This window comes from Mesoplodon mirus, assembly GCF_964341445.2.
Source record: "Mesoplodon mirus genome assembly, chromosome: 2".
NCBI lineage: Eukaryota > Metazoa > Chordata > Mammalia > Artiodactyla > Ziphiidae > Mesoplodon > Mesoplodon mirus.
Window position 1 is genome coordinate 2,558,923 of NC_138977.1, and position 22,842 is coordinate 2,581,764.

A 22,842-nucleotide genomic window follows, 5' to 3' on the forward strand; every position below is an offset into this window, starting at 1 on the left:
TTTTGCCAATTTGATTCCTATGTGTCTCGGCATGTTTCTCCTTGGGTTTATCCTGTATGGGACTCGCCACGCTTCCTGGACTTGGGTGGCTATTTCCTTTCCCATGTTAGGGAAGTTTTCGACTATAATCTCTTCAAAGATCTTCTCGGGTCCTTTCTCTCTCTCTTCTCCTTCTGGGACCCCTATAATGCGAATGTTGTTGCGTTTAATGTCCCAGAGGTCTCTTAGGCTGTCTTCATTTCTTTTCATTCTTTTTTCTTTATTCTTTTCCACAGCAGTGAATTCCACCATTCTGTCTTCCAGGTCACTTATCCGTTCTTCTGCCTCAGTTATTCTGCTACTGATTCCTTCTAGTGTATTTTTCATTTCAGTTATTGTATTGTTCATCTCTGTTTGTTTGTTCTTTAATTCTTCTAGGTCTTTGTTAAACATTTCTTGCAGCTCCTCGATCTTTGCCTCCATTCTTTTTCCGAGGTCCTGGATCATCTTCACTATCATTATTCTGAATTCTTTTTCTGGAAGTTTGCCTATCTCCACTTCATTTAGTTGTTTTTCTGGGGTTTTATCTTGTTCCTTCATCTGGTATATAGCCCTCTGCCTTTTCATCTTTCCTATCTTTCTGTGAATGTGGTTTTTGTTCCACAGGCTGCAGGATTGTAGTTCTTCTTGCTTCTGCTGTCTGAGGCTATCTAAGAGGCTTGTGCAAGTTTCCTGCCTATTCTGAGTTTTGCTCATCATCCCTATTGTTTTTTCCTTTGTAAAAAATTATATATATACATATAGGCTGTGTTTGGTCCCACGGCATGTTATCTAGTTTCTCCTATTGGGAGAAAATATGTGCAACACATATCTGGCAAAGAACCTGATGCTAGAATATACAAAAAATTCTTACAAATGAATAAGGAAATGACAAACCCAATGAAAAAATGGGGAAAAAATCTGAACAGGCATTTCACCAAAGAAAATATACAGATGGCAAATAAGCACATGAAATGACCAACATCTTTATTTATTAGGGAAATTCCAATTTAAACCACAATGAGGTCTACTACACATCCACCAATGGCTAAAATGAAAGGTTAACCATACCTTATTGGTGAGGATGTGGAGCAAATTGGTCTCTCATATACTATTGGTGGAAATGTTAAATGGTACAACAATTTTGGAAAAGTTTGCCAGTTTCTTAAAAAGTTAAACATGTACCTACTATTCCCGTGTGTTTGTATACATACAACCCAGCTATTCCACAACTAGGTACTGACATGAGAGGAATGCATTACATATATTGTTTTGTGTATATACCAAATACTTTTTTAAAAAGAAAAAAAAAAGGAAAATAATGAAGCTTCATGACTTGTTTCAAATGTAGTATAAAAAATAAAGACTATAAATGAGTAGATAGATTTAAAAATGAAACTAAATTAGAAAGTTTCAAATAATCTTCCTAGTTTCTAATTCTCCCTAAAGCCATAAGTCAGTTCTGTTTATAATCGAGACTTTCACCTTTGCTTGTAGATTCTAAAAGTAATACACTTCAGAGAATTCAAGGAAAACTCCTATCTGGCCCTAAAATATGATGTTACAATCCTTACAAACTGATATGTGATGCATTTTGATTCTTTGGAAAGCACCCGTAAGTAAAATTTCCTTCTCTAAAATGACATTTCCCTGATTAGGAACAAAGCAAATCTACCACAAATAAACCATTTATTAACTTTCTATTTTCTATGTCCATTAAGTAGATAATCTTTTTCTTTGCCTGTAGAGACTCTTGTTAACTGCAGAAGGAGGCTGATATAGTTGAAGGAGAATGAAAGATTCAGGAAAATTGGGCTCAACTCCCATTTCTGCCTCAAGTTAACCATATGAACTCTCTTCATTTGCATAATGAAGAAACTGAGAGTAAGATCATTTTTATGGTTCCTTTCTACTAAAACTTTCTGAGAAAACTGCTTTCTAAATAGAGGTACACATATATTTGGAAACTCAAATGGCTCTGAAAAAGCCGTTCTGCTGAAAGGCTTTCTTTCAGTAGAAAAACATTATTTCTATTTATTTTTAAGGACAGAAACTGGCACTTCTATTAGAGATGTATTAAATTTAGCTGGAAGTTTATGTACCAGTTTATAAACACTCTTCCCTGTTATTGAGTTATTTTTTAAGGATTTCATGGTAGTAACCTACTTGAGTCACAGAGTAATTTTCCACCTACTAGTATTATTTGGCTTTCCTTGTTTTCCAATTTCAGATGACCCTTGGCTCCTGGAGCAACAGAGCAACTAAAGGGCTTCTGTATTTTTCATATGAAATTCTAATAATTTTTAGAAATAGGTTCTAACTAATTACTCCTTTTCAGACCACAAAAAATTTTTGACTTGAATTTTAAATCCCAGTGTTTTAGAACTTGAAGACGACAAGGACCTCCCTGGTGGTGCAGAGGTTAAGACTCCACACTCCCAGTGCAGGGGGCCCGGGTTCAATCCCTGGTCAGGAAACTAGATCCCACATGCATGCTGCAACTAGGAGTTCGTATGCCACAACTAAGGAGCCCATGAGCTGCAACTAAGGAGTCCACGTGCCACAACTAAGACCTGATGCAACCAATAAATAAATAAAATAAATATTAAAAAACAAAAAGAATTGGAGAAGACAGTAAAAGAGCACAGGATTTGATTCACGTACTGAACTGCAGAGAGCGGTTACAATGGCCTAGAAAGTTAGAGAGTCAGAAAGAAAGTGGGAAGGGCATCAGACAACTTTTAGCTAACCCCACTGCTGTCAACACAAGTCAGAGTTCCCACCCCCTGACAGTCGACAAACCTAACACAGAGACACACTTCTTCTTGTAGCTGAGGGAAGCTTGGGAGCCCACCACCCAAGCCTCAAAACGGGGCCATTAGCTGTATTTAAAATGGTCCCCCACTACCCAGTGAAACTTAATCCATGGGAAATAAAGGAAAGAGGATGCTTTTTAGGACTGAATTCTAGTTTTCACAACAAAATAATACAATACCCATTTTCACAAAAACATTCTCTTGGTAACTGTGAGAAGGTTGATGTGTAAAAGCCTTTTAAAGTATCTGCACTTCAGAGAAGTTCCTGGAATAAAGAGAGCCTCTGGGGAGTCACAGCTTTTCAATTATAATTATGGAAATAAAATATAAAATTTCATTGTCACTTTAATCTCAGAAGCTGTTTCATACCAAAACAGACAACTTATCTCATCTTTCTATTAGCACTGATTATGTAAGTGTTATCCTAGTATGAGTTTTAGTTCTGGTAGTAGTCTTCAAAATCAGATGCAAATTTAAATAACAATGGTAAGTTGACTCTTTTATCTAATCAAACCATTACTAACTCAAAAATGAAGGTCAATTAAAATAAATGAATAAATCAGTTCTCAACAGGAGTATACTTTCTAAATTAAATGAATTAAAAACTTAGAATAGTTTGCTTTTCTACTTATTTTTTTCTCTTAAAAATTGTTTTTTTCTATTTTTTTACTCTAATTATTATTATTATTACGTTCGGCCATGCCATGCAGCATGCAGAACTTCCCTGCCCAGGGCTCAAACCCACACCCCCTGCACTGGAAGCACGGCGTCTCAACCACTGGACCACCAGGGAAGTCCAATCTCCATTTATGTTTGACTGATTTTAAGTTGCACTAGGGTCTGTACTCATATAATGTATTCAATGCAGCTTTGACTGATAGGCTACAAAGAATCTTCAGAATGCTTTGGTTATTAAGTAAATACAAATCCTTACCAATAGAGGAAAAATTAAGAAACATTAGAAAAGCAGCTGCAACGCAATTTTAAAGATAACTTTTGTAACCCTGGTAATGATACGGTGCTGTTGTCACGATATATAATACGCAGTTGTAACAAGACTTAAAAGTATTAGTTTAAGTATTTGGCTTGTCTATCAGGTTCACTTTACTAGGCTATCTGGCTTTTTTATAAAGATCAGCCTGGGAGGGCTTCCCTGGTGGCGCAGTGGTTAAGAATCCGCCTGCCAATGCAGGGGACATGGGTTCGAGCCCTGGTCCGGGAAGATCCCACATGCTGTGGAGCAGCTAAGCCCGTGCGCCACAAATACTGAGCCTGCGCTCTAGAGCCCGTGACCCACAACTACTGAAGCCTGTGCGCCTTGAGCCCATGCTCCGCAACAAGAGAAGCCACTGCAATGAGAAGCCCGTGCACTGCAACGAAGAGTAGCCCCCGCTCGGCGCAACTAGAGAAAGACCACACACAGCAACGAAGACCCAACACAGCCAAAAATAAAAGTAAATAAAATAAATTTAAAAAAAGAAAAAAGATCAGTCTGGGAAAGATTCTGGTTTCTCAAGTAGAACTGGCTTGAGGAGAGAGATGAAGAACATAAGGTGGGGGGAAAAAGGTCAAATCCTGCTTTTAGGAGAAGGGTAAAAGCCAAAATGTTGGAGGAAATATTTTAGGGTCATTACACTTTTTCAATTTACTTCTATATTTATGCTATGAAATCATGAGAAGTGATAAGCATACAGTATCACAGAAACAGCCAAGCATTTTTGGTAGACTATTCTTTGATATGGTGGGTGACACTAACTTTTGTGAAGCACTTTCTGTGTGACAGGTAATATGTCACCCTTACATCTTATATCTTCTGTTCTCTCCATGTTATCATTAAAAAAAAAAAAATACAGACTCAGAAAGTTAAGTAACTCACCTAAGTTTTAGACAGGTAGGAAGCAGATAGGCTGGATTTGGGGAACTTAGGAATGTTTATTCCAAGACTGGTCCATGTTCTTTCACCTATTCTAACCTGCCTCTATTCTACATTTTAGAAAGCTTTTAAACAAAGTTTGAAACAAACAAAAGAAGGTATAACAGATCAGTTAAAGGAAGGGTAGAAATATAGAAAAGATATATTTAAACCTCCTTCCTATTTTATCTCTGGTCCTGAAGTTGCATTTAAACAGCCTCAGGACAAGGATCTAATGCAAGGGTTGGAACAGATAAAAGTTAATTCTTTCTAAAATTATGAAGAATAATGCAATATTAAACTTTCATATAATAAAGAACTTTCATATAATCTTTCCATAATTACAGAGCAGGGAAAAAATCTATATTGAGCTATTTATGTATGTTATCTCCTAACTTTAAAAAGGTTTAAAGTGGTTATAAGGATAAATAAAACATGACAGAAAAGCAGATTTAAAATAGGAGAAGACAGAGGTAATATTTCCTGTGGTGAGATGATGACAGATTTGACCAACTTTGAAAACCTAACATCAGAAACAGAGTAATTTAGAAATATGCTAAATCACTGTGAACTCAATTACTAAGAACTTTCATAAAGACCTACCAAACAATGAGCAACTCAGATCAGACACAAGCAAAACCACTATAGCAACATCTGGTCAATGACCGAAAATATACCATACAATACTTTAACTGTTAAAGGGCAAAACAAACTTCAGCACTGACTAATGAGACACAGAGACAAGCTGAGGTTTTAAACAGAAACTGGGTAAGAGAAATTTAAGAGCAGAACTGATAGATGATGTCAAGTGGATCACACTGAAAACTTTCTCCTGCTGATACAGCATGTATCAACAAGATAAACACCACTCACAAAGTTATTGACTAAAAAACTTAAAGTGTTATTTCATAGGCATCAAAACCATAAAAAAGTACTTTATTTCTACCAAATGAACTTTTTTCCAAATCAAATTTAGATTACATGCCTTTTTATCAAAGACACTGAAGTAATTTTTTTAAATGAGGTAATTTCTAGTTAAAAAAGCTATTAGTTTGAATATATTTACAATTGTTAAGTTCTTCAAAGTACTTATTGGCTCTTCCAGTAATTATATAAAATAGGGCTTTATATTAAGTGTACAACAATACTGGGGCAGTACCTTGGCTTAAACATGAAAGGAAAAGCTGGAACAAAATCATTCTTTCTTTTTTTAAAAAAATTAATTTATTTATTTATTTATTTATTTTTGGCTGTGTTGTGTCTTCCTCGTGGTGCACAGGCTTCTCACTGTCGTGGCTTCTCTTGTTGCGGAGCATAGGCTCTAGGTACGCAGGCTTCAGTAGTTGTGGCCCATGGGCTCAGTAGTTGTGGCTCACAGGCTCTAGAACTCAGGCTCAGTAGTTGTGGTGCAGGGGCTTAGTTGCTCCACAGCATGTGGGATCTTCCCAGGTCAGGACTTGAACACATGTCCCTTGCATTGGAAGGCGGATTCTTAACCACTGCGTCACCAGGGAAGCCCACAAAATCATTCTTTAGTAAGAAGTCTCCAACCACTGACATGTAAAGAATTAATTCCTTTCTTTACTCCCAACTATTTAAAAATGTATAATGATATGCTTTCTCTGCCCATCACTGATCTTTTTCCAGTAAGTAAGAAACCAGAAGAGTAACAGCAGGAATGTATACCTGTCTTGGCCTTTTATTAGGTTTGTGAAGTATAATTTTATTACTTTGTAATAGCTTCGGAAATGTTTGTCACGAAAGCAGCTACCAGCTGAAAAGGAGAAGCACTATCAGAAATATGGGAGTGGGCACTGGGAAGGGAGTGAGAAAAAGGAGAGACAAATATGGAGGTGGAAGGATAGATTTTATTTTTCTGACTCACTGGGATGGTTTCAACAAATCACTGACAAGTGGGTTTTTTTAAAAAAAGCATCCTATGAGTTAAGAATGGCAGTTTTGTTTTGAAAAGAAGATAACTGATGAAACGCAATCTGTAAACTCCAGTAACAGTGAGTCACAGCACCACGCCTTATCATTTTTTATCCAATGGTACATTAAAATTCTCAACGCACAAGTTTTCTCACCCTTAGCAAAAATGCCTGTTGGCCCTTCTGTTCTATGGCTTACCATGTTAGCTAACTCCCTGTCCTCACCTTTCCCTCCAAGAGCTCCAGGTTTAGATGTGACCAACATGGCTTCTGTTTTCCAACGTTATCTCCAATCTTTTCCCTCCAAGCCTTTCTTGGAGCAGCCTTATAACATCATTTACTTAACTAAAAGCAGGGCTATGGAGTCAAACAGATCTAGATTTGAATCCTGGTCTGGCTGTGAGACTTTGGGCAAGTTACTTAACCTCTCTGGACCTCAGCATCATCATCTGTACACTAGTATACGATCATCTAGATCACAGATTATAGATATACATATAGATATTATATAAAATACTTGCAGAAAGCTTCCTCTATATGCAGATTACGTAAAGGTCAGTGTCCATCAGTTCACTTACTGTAGGAAGGGAATGCCCTAAATATGTATCCATGGAGCTTACCTCTAGGAGAAGAAACAGACTAGCAGGCATTCACAGCACAGTATGATTTGTGCTTTAACTGGAGAAAGCCCTGGGCACTATCGTAATACACAGGGGAAGAAAGAAAGAAACTTTGCTCGAGGAAATATTAAGTAGCAGAAATCATTCCGGTTAGCATCTGAACTCCTAGTTTAAAATTAATTTAGGTCCAGAAGAGTAGTTAAGGAACTGGGTATTTCCTTTCATTAATTAGGTGACCCAGTTCTCACTGGCCTTTGGACACTGGGCAACAGGAACTTACAGATAAACCAATGGCCAATTCAAATTCATCTTTACATTCACAAAATAGTTTTCTTTCAGAAGTATGGTTCTGTTATTTTATCTTGGAAAGCTAACTTTTTTCCCCTCTTATACAGCTTACAAAATTCTCATCCCATGCACCTAACAGCTGTTTATAAACTTAATGGAAAAGCTTTACTAAAATTTGTTATTATAAAACCATTATTTTTCCTAAAAAAAATCCATAAGCAGCAATACTATGTTCTGCTTTAAGAACAGAACAGAAAATATAACAAAAGTTTACAAATCATTGAAACATATGATCCAGGATTTCTTGAAGACTTTTTTTCTGACCTGTTTCTGCCAGTGCTCATGTTCCTCATTCTGTGTGGTCCTGCTCAAGTCACACTGCCACCCAGCCCAGCAAGTACTTCTAGCCCACACTAAGGTTTTCTTCATCAAATTCTTAGGTTTCTTCTTCCTCATGCTTTACTCAGCATTTTGTATAGAATAGATTTTACTAAATGTTCTCCATTAGACTGTAAGTTGCTTGTCAGCAAGCTTGTCATAATACCATTATACAGTATTTCTTTAGAATTAGGCATTACAAATAGCCCAAAGCACGCTATTTGTAATGCCTAACTACATATATATATATGTAATTTAGCATATGTATATATAGTCAACAGGAAAGCACTGAGTCATTACTGAAAGGACTTCAAGGAAAGGTGAAAAAGAACAATGCAAAGTCAAGTTCTTAAACACTGCTGGTATCGTCTGAGATTTTACTAATTAAAGGGCTTACTTTTAAGTAAATCTCAGAGACTGTAAGTACTAGGAGCTAAAAAAAAAGTGCAGTAATGCCACCGCCTCCAAAACCAAGGTGGAGTATCAGTGATCTGTTCAAATCTCACACTGGTTGCTGACTTAAAAACTCACCTTTATCACAAAACCTGGCAAACTGACTTGGGTGATACCCAAGGCCGGCAAAATAAGTGAAATGTGGATCTGAGGCATACACAGTACCAACCATCTAAGAGAACAGAGACACTGCAATAGTAATGGTCAAGAAGTTAATTTTTTTTGGGGGGGGGGCTGCATCGTGCAGTTTGCGGGATCTTAGTTCCCTGACCAGGGATTGAATCCGGGCCCCCTGCAGTGGAAGCATGGAGTCCTAACCACTGAACCACCAGGGGATTCCCAAGAAGTAAATTTTAATAAGTGAATCCTATACACTCAAAGTGAAAGGACTGAACAATCCTCTCCTCTATAAGATAAACAACAGAAAAATGAACCTATCCTCCAAATGAGTTGGTCACTTACGACCAAAAGGGGTCAGAAAACCCAAGTACTTTATTAAATATAATTGCCAAGAAACAGAACTAAGTCAAATACATAAAAACAGCAACTCATGATTATACAGCTATCCCTCTGGAAGGCTTTTAAATCTATTGTACAAAACACCTTTCTTTCACAAAAACTGCATGCTGGAAATCTTAGCACAACCAACAGAGAGACTGTATGAACTGGTCAGCTGGGTGTGTTCTCTCCTGCCTTCACCAGCTGAGAACTGCAAATTACCAACCGACTCTGGATAGATATGGCTTGGTTGATGTTAATTTCAAAGTCAACCCACAACTCACAATTCTTTTTGGTTTCATGATTCATATAAAGATAGTTAACTTCTGCCTCTTTTATCAAGAGAGAAAGAAGACAATGCAAATCACAGGCAAATTTTTCCTGCTCCACGTGTGTTCAGAAAGTTTTAAAGGGACCTGGAAGTCAAACCACTAAAAACAGCCAACATGGCAGAACACAAGAAAATATTTCCTGCATTAATGGAAGGCGCTACCACATCATTTCTAATCTGCCACTTAAGATGAAACTGTTTTTCTATTCTTTCCAACACAGAATCAATCATTTGATTTTAAGCTAAGAGGAAAATTATAGGTTACATCAATATGTATATTAAGCTATGCTTGAAAAATAGACATCGGGACTTCCCTGGTGGCACACTCCCAGTGCAGGGGGAACGGGATCGATCCCTAGTCAGGGAACTAGGTCCCACACGCACGCCGCAACTAAGAGTTTGCATGCCACAACCAAGGAGCCCGTGTGCTGCAGCTAAGGAGCTGGTGAGCCGCAGCTAAGACCTGGTGCAACCAAATAAATAAATAAATATTTTTTAAAAAAAAGAAAAAAGAAAAACAGAAATCTAGTTGAGTCTTTTTGAAAACAGAAGGTACGTTATTTTAAAAACAAACATTTTCTATCTATACCTATTTTCCTTTCTTTTAAAAATCAAATTTTATTCTTTCAATAGGTAGGATCAAAATTGAGAGGACACAAAAAGCATATAATGAGAAGTCTCATTTTCAGTCCTGTCTCCAAATACTCTGTTCCCCTTATAGATAAGAAATTTTAATTAGTTAATTCCTTTGGTTTTTCTTTATGCAAACACAAGAAAATACGATTGTACATTCTTATTTCCTTCCTTTCTCACAGAAAAGGTTCTGTACCATATACACTGCTTTGCATCTTGCTCTTTTCACTTAATAGTATGTTCTGAGGATCTTTCTATCAATTGCATCCCTATTCTTTTTTTTTTTTTAACAGCTGAAAAGTATTCTGTTGCATAAATGAACCACAGTTGATTCGACTAGGCCTTACTGCTGAACTGTTTCAGTTGTTTCTCATCTTTTGATATTACAAGTGACACTGTGATGAATAACCTGTATATAGGTCTTTTCATCCTTGTGTAGGCCTGATCTACCGGTCCAGCTTCATACAGAGCTACTCTCCCCCATTCTCCTCATACTCTGGCCTCACTGAGCTTCAGCTGGCTTTTGCATATTCTATTCCTTCCTCCACACACTTTTGGTAACTCCTCTCCATCCCTTTGAATCCTGAGCTCCAATGTCACTTTCTCTACCACATCAAGCCAAGTCCCCTTTGTATATTCACAAGATCCCTCTATTTTCCCTTCACAGCACTGATCATGGTTTGTATTTCTGTAATTATTTGTTTAATGTCTATTTCTCTTACTTGACCAAAAGTTCTATGACAACAAGGCCATTATATTTCTATTACTTAACCCTGTGACCGACATATGAAAAACCATTAATATTTGCTGAATAAAGGAATAAAATGTCAAAGGTGCCAATTACATCAATCTGTTCTTAGTATTTTACATGTATTTCTGTTTTATCTTGTAAGGATCTCTTGAAACCTTCAGTTCATTCCACTTCCACTAACACTAATCCAAGCTCCCATTATCTCTTGGCTAAACTCCTATATTCACTCTTAGGTTCTACTAAAATCTATGCACCATTTTTAAAACCGGTCATTTGCCAGGACTTCCCTGGTGGCGCAGTGGTTAAGATTCCACGTTCCCAATGCAGGGGGCCCAGGATCGATCCCTGGTCAGGGAACTAGATCCCAAATGCATGCCGCAACTAAGAGTTCACATGCTGCAACTAAGGAGCCCACCTGCCGCAACTAAGACCCGGTGCAGACCCAAATAAATATTAAAACAAAAACAGACCCATCATTTGCCAAGAATTCTCTCAGTGGCTTCCCACTGATATTCAAATAAATTTTCCCAAACATGGCCTATAAGGCCTGCATCGTCTGGCCGTTTACCTCCCACACCCTGCCATTTCTGCCAGAAATACTCTTTGCTTCTCACTTTACCTGGTTAATGTTCAACATCACATGGAAGCCTGAGCCTGAGCACTCACTGGTCACAGCCAAAATTTTACATTTATGTTTTGGTGTGATTTGATCAGTGTTGTTTCTTTAACTAGGCTATAAACTCTAAGGGTTGAATTTTTTTTACTTTTGCTCACTGGGTATCACCAATATCCAGAACACTTCCTGGTACAGAGTATAATACTTGATAAATGTTTGTTAAATGAATGAAAAAAAGAACAGTAACAACATGAGATTATATCAAATTACATGATTAAATACACTGAGGAATTAAGTGTGGAAGTAGAGTTGCAGGACTAAGGGACTGTTTCACAGGATCCAAACGTAGGTAATCATATTTGGCACAGTGTTGAGGTTGCTTACTGTATTTACACATCTCAATCCATAAATGTTTATTTTTTATTTAGAACCGGGTGCTTTTACCTATAGAAATTAATTTCACTTGACTTATGAGCAAATACCAAGAATATATGCCTACAGTTACAGAAATAAAGATGACAGTACATCACTGGCATGACTATTTAAAAAATATCAAGAGTAAAAAGTTAGGGTCCTTTTCTTTTGACAATAGGGAAAAAGAGATTTCAAGAATGTATCTGATTGTACATATTAAGTAATGATTAACATGTTTCTTAAAATTTGGCAACAGGTATCCATTTTTTAAATTCAGAGGCTTATATTTTTTCCTCTCAAAGAGAAGAATACCTTTGTTCTCCAAGCTTTTCTAAACATTTACAGCATATTGTTATAAAAATGTACTACGCTTTGGGTATTTCCTATTACAGTACATATTTGTATAAAGTCACTGGGTAACCACAACTACATATATAGCTGTCTTACATTATGTGAGTATGTTTACTTTGTTCTCTGTTTTTTTTTTTTAAAGTGAAGTATAGTTGATTTACAATGTGTTTTGTGTTCCCACAAAGTCTACAAAGCACCAGAAATGACTATTTTCTCTCTTGACTATGTTTTCTATTTTCTAGCTTCTGTTTTGTTTTGAACCTTCAAAGGTACAATAAAAAGGTAAACTACCTTAAGTCAGAAAATAGCTCAAGTTACATTATTTAAAGGTCTAGAAGAAAAGAAATATTGATGAAAGGAGAAACATTAGAAGAGCCTAATTAACTGTGTCCTTACTGTTATGCAACTCAGTGTTGTTTAGTAAACAAGGAAGAGAATATCAGAGGGTTGTTTAGGTTAAAGGTAAACACAATATATCAGGAGGGTGGGGGGTAGGGCTGGGGGCTGGATAGAGTATAGACTGTAAACAGTAGAAGAATTCAAGTTTTTCCATTAAGGGGAAATGACAAACATGGATATGTGCACATATCTCTCAGCATTAATGCATGCACATACACACCCCGGTATGCACATAGGTATTTTACACACCTATGCCCTTTGTTTTGCCAGAGAGAAGGAAGGTTAGACTAAGTACATATAAACACCTCTATTTTCTAAAATAATAGTAAAGAATCCATCTCCCAGTCCCTCTCAAATTTTTTTTTTAAAGTTCAAAAAAAATAAACAAAAATATTTTCACAATGTTTGGCCACTAAAATTTATAACGACAGTCACAGTCTGAGTGACTATTTTACTTCTGCACTATTCTAGCTGTTTGGTTATCTGGTCTCGCATTTTGCAAGAGAAGTGTTGCTGGTAGGGCACTCCAAAAGCCAGGATATGAGAACCAAAAGAACCCCTCCCCTGGCACCCCGCCACCCTCAAAAAAAGCTGCAAAAACAACGTTAGAAAAAAACAGTAGCCTTCAGGACATCATCAAATTACAAAATAGCATACTCATCGATGTTTCAGATAACTTACATTTAAAAAAAAATTTAATATACAATATTTAAGAAATAGAGTATATTATATTTTGGTAAAATTCAAGTGCTAAGTAGATTACCTGACAATTGTGCATAAAAGAAATACTAAGGTACAAATTCAGTTGTAGTTCAACAAGAGAAGAAAACCCCCAATTTGAGGCATTTCAAACTGTCAAGAAAGCAAACAGGAATGACAGGCAATTCCTAGGCCTAAAGGCTTGCTTTTTCCTCCCTTTGTTAGAGCTATAAAAGAAGAGAAAAGGGTAAAAGTTGCTCAACAACAATAATAAAAAACAAAGAAAAATTTTCTCATGGATCTAAGTCTTCACCCAAATTATAGTTGTTTATTGCTTAAAATAATAGAGACGAAAAACATTATCTTTTTATAGTTTTAAAGAATTAAACACAAAAGATAAAAAGATCAGTTTCTTTTAGATTTTGTTTTAGACAGCTGATTAATGATTACTGAGTTGAAACTGAAACTTAGCTTGATGACAACTGCGGAAAACCCCAAACAAAGAATATCTCTAGGCTCTAAAAGAACATAAAATACTTGAGAATAAAGGCAATTTTCTTTTTTATTTTATAGTAAGGAAGGTTGAAAGAAGAGAGGATGTGACAATGACAACACTATTCTCAAAGTAATGACTTCTAAACCTTTATCTCTGGAACCCTGACCTTGTTCATCCAAACTGCAAACCCACATCATAAACTTCCCACCAATTGTTTCCATGTGAATATCTTGTTGTCATTTCAAACTAAATACTGGGTTAAATAGAACAAGTTCCCAACCTTCATCCCTCATAAGCTTCAGTCCAAACCAGCTTCCTATGGTGATTTCCTAGTTCCTGTCATGCAGCCTTGAAACTACTGCTCTTTCCTTTCTCTGCTAATGCAATGATCCTAGTCCAGACCCTTACTATGGTGCCTGAAGAGTGTTTTTAAGTCATAATTTTCTGTTACTCCCAACTTTAAAAATTCTTCAATGCCAATAAGATAAAATTGGATGTGAGAGCCACCTGATTGACATGTACAATTTACAGAGATGACCTGGCTGGTCTCTTCTTTCCTCACTTCTCAGTGTGTCTCCTGAGTATGAAGGCTGTTATGAGGATTAAGTGAGAGAATATAAGTGAAATGCCTAGTAACTGACAAATAACTGCCTTCCCTGATTCATGTCTAAATCTGGAGATCTACTGCCAAGTTTCAAAAACAGTTATATAGTAAGAGAAGCAGCAGTCACACAGGCATTATTTATCTTTGTATAATTTGCTTATTTTTATTTACTCTGGCAAGAACCATATAAACAGATGGTTTAGGGATACTAATTCTTTCAAAATAAGTTTCTCTCCTTTTTATAAAATCAACGTAACTTTTCATTGAAAATGTCTAAAATACAGAAAAATACACAGAAAACAAAAATTACCCATAATCTCACTATCTAGAGAATAGCACACAATAAATACCAATAGATTCCAATAGACCACAATTACCATTTTAAACATTTCCTAAAATAATTTTCTCTATTAGCAGAGGTCCTGAACCCCCAAATTAGACAAATTCCTTTCTTTCCATTCAAATTAGCTTTAGGTAGAGCCCATAAAATTCTAGCATATTTCATTTAGCACCACACTGTACTGTGCTGATTCTAGGGGAGTATGTAAAAAATATTTTTATTTAAAATATATGTCTATATCTAAGTATTGACATATTCCTATCCTTCAAAATATTAAACCAAATGACTGAAATGAATGCCATCTCACGTGCTCAGCTAATGAACGCTAAAAGGCTCACTGTGTTCTTGTCTGCATGGTGCTGGGCAAGCTGTCTGATGACTCCGCTGAGGTTTCCTTTACTGACACTATAATGGTTTCAGTGTAATGGAAAATCAGTACTTTTCACCCACTGTAGCTAAAAAAAAAAGTGCGTGATACTGCTAGCCTGAAGGAAATGTATGCAGCTCTTATGGTAGCCAGAAGAGTTTCTAAGGAAATGTTAAGGAAAACAAGAAGATATCAACAGACAATTAGAACTGAAGAATAATATTAAGACGATACCTGGAAGAAAGCAGAGCTGAAGGTCTATTATGACTTCAGAGGATGTGAAAAGCACAGAAAGGGGGGCACCAATGTGCAATGATGAGACCCCATCTCCAGAGGACTGATCTACACCTCCTCTGTACCCAGCTCACTACTGGCTCTTCCATTTTCAGAACTGCAATCCCCCTCCCCAAACTGAATATGCATGTAATGTTAAACATGGGAACCAGTCCTTCACTTAAACCAAAGCTCAGGAGCCTGTTATTACCTGACTCTACCTCCAAGGAAAGCAGGTCCATCTCAGATCTTACTGTTCTAGTCCTTGGATGTATTCATGTTACATGAAAATAATGTGTAAAATTGGTTTCCTGGCTTATTTATTCTAGGTTATGCTAACTGCAGCCCTCAACAGAACCTTTCAGTCATTCCTCATTTATTAGTTACTGGGAAGAATGATGTTCCCTTCTTGAAATCTGTACCTACCATTAATAAAAATTTTTCAAAATATTCAGAACAGAATCTATCATTATGTAACTTTTTAAAGCACTTGATACCAACACCAATCTGAAGATCAACATCAAGTAATTTTTGCCAATTGTTACATGTGAAAGATGACTTTTCTGACAGAAAGGTAAATATATTTTATGTACTTCTAAAAACTAAAACGCTGATTATAAATGGAATCCCATTTCCAACAATTCCAAAGTTGACCCTTGAACAACATAGGTTTGAACTGCATGGGTCCACATATATGTTAAGTTTTTTCAACAGTAAATACTACAGAATTGCACGATCTGTGGTTGGTTGAACCTGCAGATGTAGAAGCGCAGACTCCGGGGAACTCTGGATTCAGGGGGACCAACTGTGAGTTACATGTGGATTTTTGACTGTATGGAGGGTTGGCACCCCAACCCCCAATCTGTTCAAGGGTCAATTCTATAATGAAAGACAGTTAACAGAAACAAAAAACTTTCTATTTATCTCTCTTTAGGGTGACTTTAAAGTCCACAGAAAGATCTCAGAAGGTAAAGAATAAATTTACCTTATTTTCTTCTAGAAATTTCAACTTGATAGAAACATCGTTGCGCATTTTATCGTATTTTTCCTTATGTACTTGGAACAAATGCTGTGATTGCTCAATCTTTGGCAGAGTGTTTGCATCACGTGGTCCAAGATTCAGTTCTTCCAAATCAGTACGATATGCATCATATTCAATTCTGGAAAGAAGAGAGTAAGTGAAGCACACTACAAAGACAGTGTGAAATAAGTTCAGGACATGAAGTGGAACTACATAATAGTTCCATATTATACATTAATATATAATAATTCTCACACATATTTGATACCTTATGCTTCTTTTTAAAATTTAATTAATTAATTTATTTTTGGCTGCGTTGGGTCTTCCTTGCTATGCACGGGCTTTCTCTAGTTGCAGCGAGTAGGGGCTACTCTTCGTTGCAGTGCACAGGCTTCTCATTTCAGTGGCTTCTCTTGTTGCGGAGCATGGGCTCTAGGTGAGCAGGCTCAGTAGTTGTGGCGCATGGGCTTAGCCGCTCTGTGGAATGTGGGATCTTCCTGGACCAGGGCTTGAACCAGTGTCCCCTGCATTGGCAGGCGGATTCCTAACCAATGTGTCACCAGGGAAGCCCACCTTATGCCTTTAAAATCAAGTATTTCTTTGGTACGAAGAGCTATTAATATAAGCATGGTGGGAGGGGAGGGGAGGGGCTGCATCTTAATCTCATTAACTATTCCTTTCCAAGAACAGTATTAACTGACGAGTAAAATTTCCACAGTTTATTTATTTTTAAAATATTTATTTATTTATTTATTTTTGGCTGCATCGGGTCTTAGTTGCGGCACGTGGGATCTTTTGTTGCGGCTCACGGGCTCTTTGCTGCGGCATGTGGGCTTCTTCTAGTTGTGGCACACAGGCTCCAGAGCACACAGGCTCAGTAGTTGTGGTGCATGGGCTTAGTTATCCCGCGGCACATTCGATCTTAGTTTCCCGACGAGGGATCAAAGCCGGGTCCCCTGCATTGGAAGGTGGATTCTTAAACACTGGACCACCAGGGAAGTCCCTCCACAATTTAAAAACCAGTTTAGGGACTTCCCTGGTGGTCCAGTGGTTAAGATTCTGTGCTTCCAATGCAGGGGGTGCCAGGTAAATCCGTGGTGGGGGAACTAAGATCCCACGTGCCATGAGGCTAAAATAAATAAATAAATAAAAACCAGTTTAAAAAACAGATGTTAAAACGTAATGCTAGCAAGATCAGGGTAGTGATCAACCCCCCATGTGAATTGGTTAATACTGATAAGGCAAAGCAGGTGAGGACAGTAGACTTTTTTTTTTTTTTTAATTTTGGCTGTGTTGGGATAGTAGACTTTAGACTGACATAAACTAACTGGTAAAAGGGAGTTAACTGTGGGCTGGCGCTTCTTAAAGTATAGTCTAGGTCAGCAATGCACAATGGAAATATAATGCAAGCCACATATGTAACTTAAATTTTCTAGCAGTCATATTAAACTAATAAAAGTTAACTTCACCTGTTTAACAGTATATTTAATTTTACACAATATATCCAAAATATTATCTCTGCAACATATATCAATGCAAAAATTGCTAATGAACTATCTTACTTTTGGGGGAGAGGGGGACTGAGTCTCTGAAATCCATTGTTTGTTTTAATTAATTAATTTTAAAATTTTAAATTTATTTTATTTTTTGGCTGCATTGGGTCTTCATTGCTGCGCGCGGGCTTTCTCTAGTGGCGGCGAGCAGCGGCTGCTCTTTGTTGAGGTGCACGGGCTTCTCATTACGGTGGCTTCTCTTGTTGTGGAGCACGGGCTCTAGGCACGAGGGCTTCAGTAGTTGTGGCGTGCAGGCTCAGTAATTGTGGCTCTCGGGCTCTAGAGCTCAGGCTCAGTAGCTGTGGTGCACGGGCTTAGTTGCTCCGTGGCATGTGGGATCTTCCTGGACCAGGGCTCGAACCTGTGTCCCCTGCATTGGCAGGCGGATTCTTAACCACTGTGGCACCAGGGAAGTCCCCATTGTGTTTTAAGCTTCCATCACATCTCAATTCAGGCTAGCCACATTTCATGATCCATAGACACATGTGCCTAGTGACCACCGTATGGGAACTCTAGACGGCTATCCGTAACATTAGTATTTAGAACGTGACAGTGGCATCTACTACAGAGCACTTATCATCCTGTGCTCCCTGAGACGCCTCCCCTAATACTCTCCCACCACTAACTGAAATAATTACCCCACCATCAACAAACCACAATCCCACAGCACTTTACAATACCTCTGTCAAAGCACCCATGTAGGCATAGCATTACCTTGCTAACTAAACAGTGACTTATCCAGCAGTCAACTATTCAGTACTCAGCTAGGAAGAAGCAAAGTGATCTCTAATTTAGTCAAAATCAGCACCACAAACGTATGCCCTAAAACTAAAGCTCTTTATTAAAATATCTATAGTACAATTCATATCTCCTATTTCAGGAATTAATAAACAACTTACTCTAGAATGTATATACGACGTGAGAAAGAACACATCAGTCCCTCACACCAAGCCTAATTTATTCTCAACTCGTACTGAATTTAGTAACTTTACCTTTCAGGGTCAAAAGCATGTCATTTGTTCATTCACTGATACAATGATCCATTCAACAAACATTAAGTATTAACTATGTCCCAGGCACTGTGCTAGAAAGGAAAACTACCTGCTCAGCTTCATAGCCTATCTTCAAGAAGCTAACAGCCTAGAGGGAGAGAAGCCCTTAAACAGACAACAAAATGAGATAATGGATACTGCCATGGGGGAAGGAAGATAAGGTATGGTGGAAATCAAGAGGAAGAATTACTTAATCAGGTACCTGAAGAGGCACCTCAGAAAAGAATTAAAACAATTAAATTTCAAAGGATGGTAAGAGTTTATGAGGTGGATTGGGACCGGGAAATTGGTAGAACATTTCAGGAAGAGAACAGCATGAACAAAGGCATAGATCTGTAAGTTACCATGACATATTTGGGAAGTAATTCAATAATTTAGAACCTGAAGTTGGAATAAGATAATGAAAGGAATTAGTATCAGACAGGAAGGCAGGATTGAGATTAAGCAGGGCCTTACGGGCCATATTAAAGGGATGAGATTGACTCCAGTAGGACAAGTGATGGAAAGCCATGGAAGAACTTTAATCTAGAAAGTGACACATTCTATTTGCTCAGGATAGAAAGGTGACTCTAGTGGTAATATAAGGCATGGAGGATGGACCAGAGTAGAAGATTAAGAAATCAGAAGCAAGGAAACCAATTAGAAGACTGGGCAAAAGAGAAATGAGTCACTGAATCAGGAAGGATAATGGCAGTGACGCTAAGGAGGAGGAGACAGTTACTAAAAATTCAGGAGGCAAGACTGACATGGGAATGGCAAGTTAAATCCCATGGGTTCTGTGGCCAAACTGCATGACCACTCGGCCCTTCACTGGCTCTAATGTCTTGAGCTAGTTTTTTTTTCTCTCTTTCTGCTTCAGTTTTTCATCTACAAATGGGAATGATAACCTCCACAAAAAAATATATGTACAAAGTACTTGGGACACCTGCTAATAACTAATATTTTTAGAGTGCTTATTATTTCAGCCAAATTAGAAGAGGGATGGCCTGAAGCAAACATACTAAAAACAGTAAAAAATGAGAGAGAAGTAGACAAAAATAAACAGTAATGTGTGGTGATTTAATGTGAAGACAAATATTCCTCATAGCCTCGGGTATACTTTTAAATAACAGCAGTTAATTTAAACACAGTCAAAGTTATCATACTGATCTTATATCCTTTCATTTATATCCAGTTTGTAGATGGTGTCAAACTAAAACTTCCCCTAAGAGCTTATCTAACAGTGCTCATTAACACTAGGAAGAGAAGTATACTAAGTTTTCAAAATGCAACTCTTCACTTCAAGGTTGCCAGTCTGCCCTGAGTCCATACCAACAAAGTTAGTGATAGCTGGTTACTTTATGGCTTCTATAAAACTTCTAGAGAGCAGGTGTCCACATCTGCAAAGTTTTGACCACAATAGGCTCCCTTGTTGGTGCTGCTATGGAGAAGTGTTGAATGGGCTGTTATAAGATTTTCTATACACGAAGCACCAGACAGCTAGGAAATACTTGTACAATACATAATAGGGAGCATTAAAAGGCCACCCAGACATTTGCCTAAACTGCCACTTTTTGTGCTGATCAAATAGCTGACCCTTGCCCTAAAACTCAATAAATTCTGGTTTTGACAGAGAAGAAAATTCAGCTACTGAGAAACTTTTAATCTGGGGTTCTTTTTCAGTGTTATCCCTCAGTAGACAATGTTTTAGTGTTACAACTAGTCAATGCCGCAGCTACTCCATAAATGTACAGAAAAGTTAACCACCAAGCTAAGCTTAATGAATAAAATCATATATTGCAATTTCAATAAAAGAGAATAAATTATGGGATGAGGTCATTACTGTTGTTGGTTTTTAAAGTACACACAGAGGTATTCTAAAGGTTTCCTGATAACCAGCTACCAAGTACATATAACCTGGTTTATAATTTTGCTCACGTTTTAAACAAACCTATACATTGGATAAATTGAGATTTTATATCACATTGTACATTAAGTCAGATTCCTCATCATAAAACATGAAACTTATTTTTTATAATTAGATGTGAAAATTTGAGATTAGTCCGGTTCAGGCTTGAGGCCTAATGATCAAAAATAGAAGGTAAGGAGTCCATGGGTTTTCATTTTGGCTTTGAAATTGATTCCTGGGAACAAACCATTTAACCTCTAGAGGCTTATTTTTCTCCTTCGCAAATTTAATATAAAATGTTTTCTGTATGAACAGTGACATCTAATATATTTGTCTTTCTTTAATATGGGTTAATATTTTTAAAAGCATGTTAGGAATTAAGGCTGAAGAGAAACATATGACATATTTCAAATGAAATATATTTTATATTTTAAAATACCCAAAACTAAAAATAGTAGCTAAAATATATTTCAGGACAGGTGGACAATTACAAAGTCCACAGAAACTAGAGCCATGTAGTTCTTAACTGGGAAGTGATAGGGGATACTTTTGGAACAAAAGAATTTTCATCTTCAAAAGCACATATTTAAAATAATCTTTTTAGACTAGAAAATAAGAATGCTTAAAATGATTAAAGAGGTAAAAGGGAAAACAAATTAGGATACTAAGAATAGGAATAGATTTGGAAAAGAACCAAACAGTTTACAGAAGTGAAAAATTTACATAATAAATGTATATACTTTGAGATAATGTATATACTTTGAAAAATACTGGCAATGCCCATGAAAGGATTTAAACAGAGACTGGAAAACCAATTACTGGGAACTGAAGGAAGTCCCACTGAAAGATACCTTATTGAGACATTCCTGCAATGTTATTGAGGGAAATCATATTGATAGATTTCTTCTGTTTCTTTTTTCCCACCTTCTGATTTTAATACTATGTTAGTAAATACTTCAAACAATAAAGAAAAATAAAAAACCAAGCCCAAAACCTAAATAAGGCACACAGATCCATCTGTGTCCTTCTCCCACCTGACAACCACAGCTATTTGTCTTGACCTTCCTATCTAAGTCATTAAGAATCTGATTTAGATCTGGTAAGAATCTGATTTAGTATGTTAATACTAAACTGAAAATTACAAACACAGCATAGGATAGAAGCATCTTTTCTTGTGCAAAGATCAAAAGTTAACCATCCATAAAAAAAAAATCCCGTTTAAAATCACATCAAACAAAACAAACAAACAAAAATAAAACAAACCTAGGAATAAACCTAACCAAGGAGGTGGAAGACCTATATGCTAAGAAGTATAAAACACTGATAAAGGAAATTGAAGGTGACTCACAGAAATGGAAAGATATTCCATACTCTTGGATTGGAAAAAATTAATATTATTAAAATTGCCATACTACCTAAAGCAATCTACAGATTTAATGAGATCACTATTCAAATTACCCATGACTTTTTTCACAGAAGTAGAACAAATAATCCTAAAATTTGTAGGGAACCACAAAAGACCCAGAACTGCCAAAGCAATATGGAGGAAAAAGAACAAAGCAGGAAGCATAACCCTCCCAGACCTCAGATAATACTACAAAGCTACAGTAATCAAAACAGCATGGTATTGGCACAAAAATGGACATATGGATCAATGGAACAGAACAGAGAGCCCAGAAATAAACCCATACACCTATGGTCAATTAATCTTTGACAAAAGAGGCAAGAATGTACAGTGGAGACAATACAGTCTCTTCCGCAAGTGGTGTTGGGAAAGCTGGACAACTGCATGTAAATCCGTGAAGTTACAACACACCCTCACACCATACACAAAAGCAAACTCAAAATGGTTAAAGACTTAAATATAAAACACGACACCTTAAAACTCCTCGAAGAGAACATAGGTAAAACATTCTCTGACATCAACTGTAGCAATATTTTCTTAGATCAGTCTCCCAAGGCAATAGAAACAAAAGCAAAAATAAACAAATGGGACCTAATCAAATATAAGCTTTTGCACAGCAAAGGAAACCATAAACAAAATGAAAAGACAACGTATGGACTGGGAGAAAATATTTGCAAACGATGTGACCAACAAGGATTTAATTTCCAATATATACAAACAGCTCACAGAACTCAG

General features: G+C 37.0%; 1 protein-coding gene across 7 annotated transcripts in view; it reads right to left on the minus strand.

The window, feature by feature from the left end:
* ARFIP1 (ARF interacting protein 1) overlaps positions 1-22,842 on the minus strand; it is a 123,737-nt gene that overhangs the window by 12,738 nt on the left and 88,157 nt on the right. For all 7 annotated transcript variants that reach the window (XM_082638138.1, XM_082638136.1, XM_082638139.1 and 4 more), the window contains one exon: positions 16,174-16,348. In XM_082638138.1, coding sequence (XP_082494264.1) covers positions 16,174-16,348 — 175 coding nt within the window. The remainder of the gene's footprint in view (positions 1-16,173; positions 16,349-22,842) is intronic.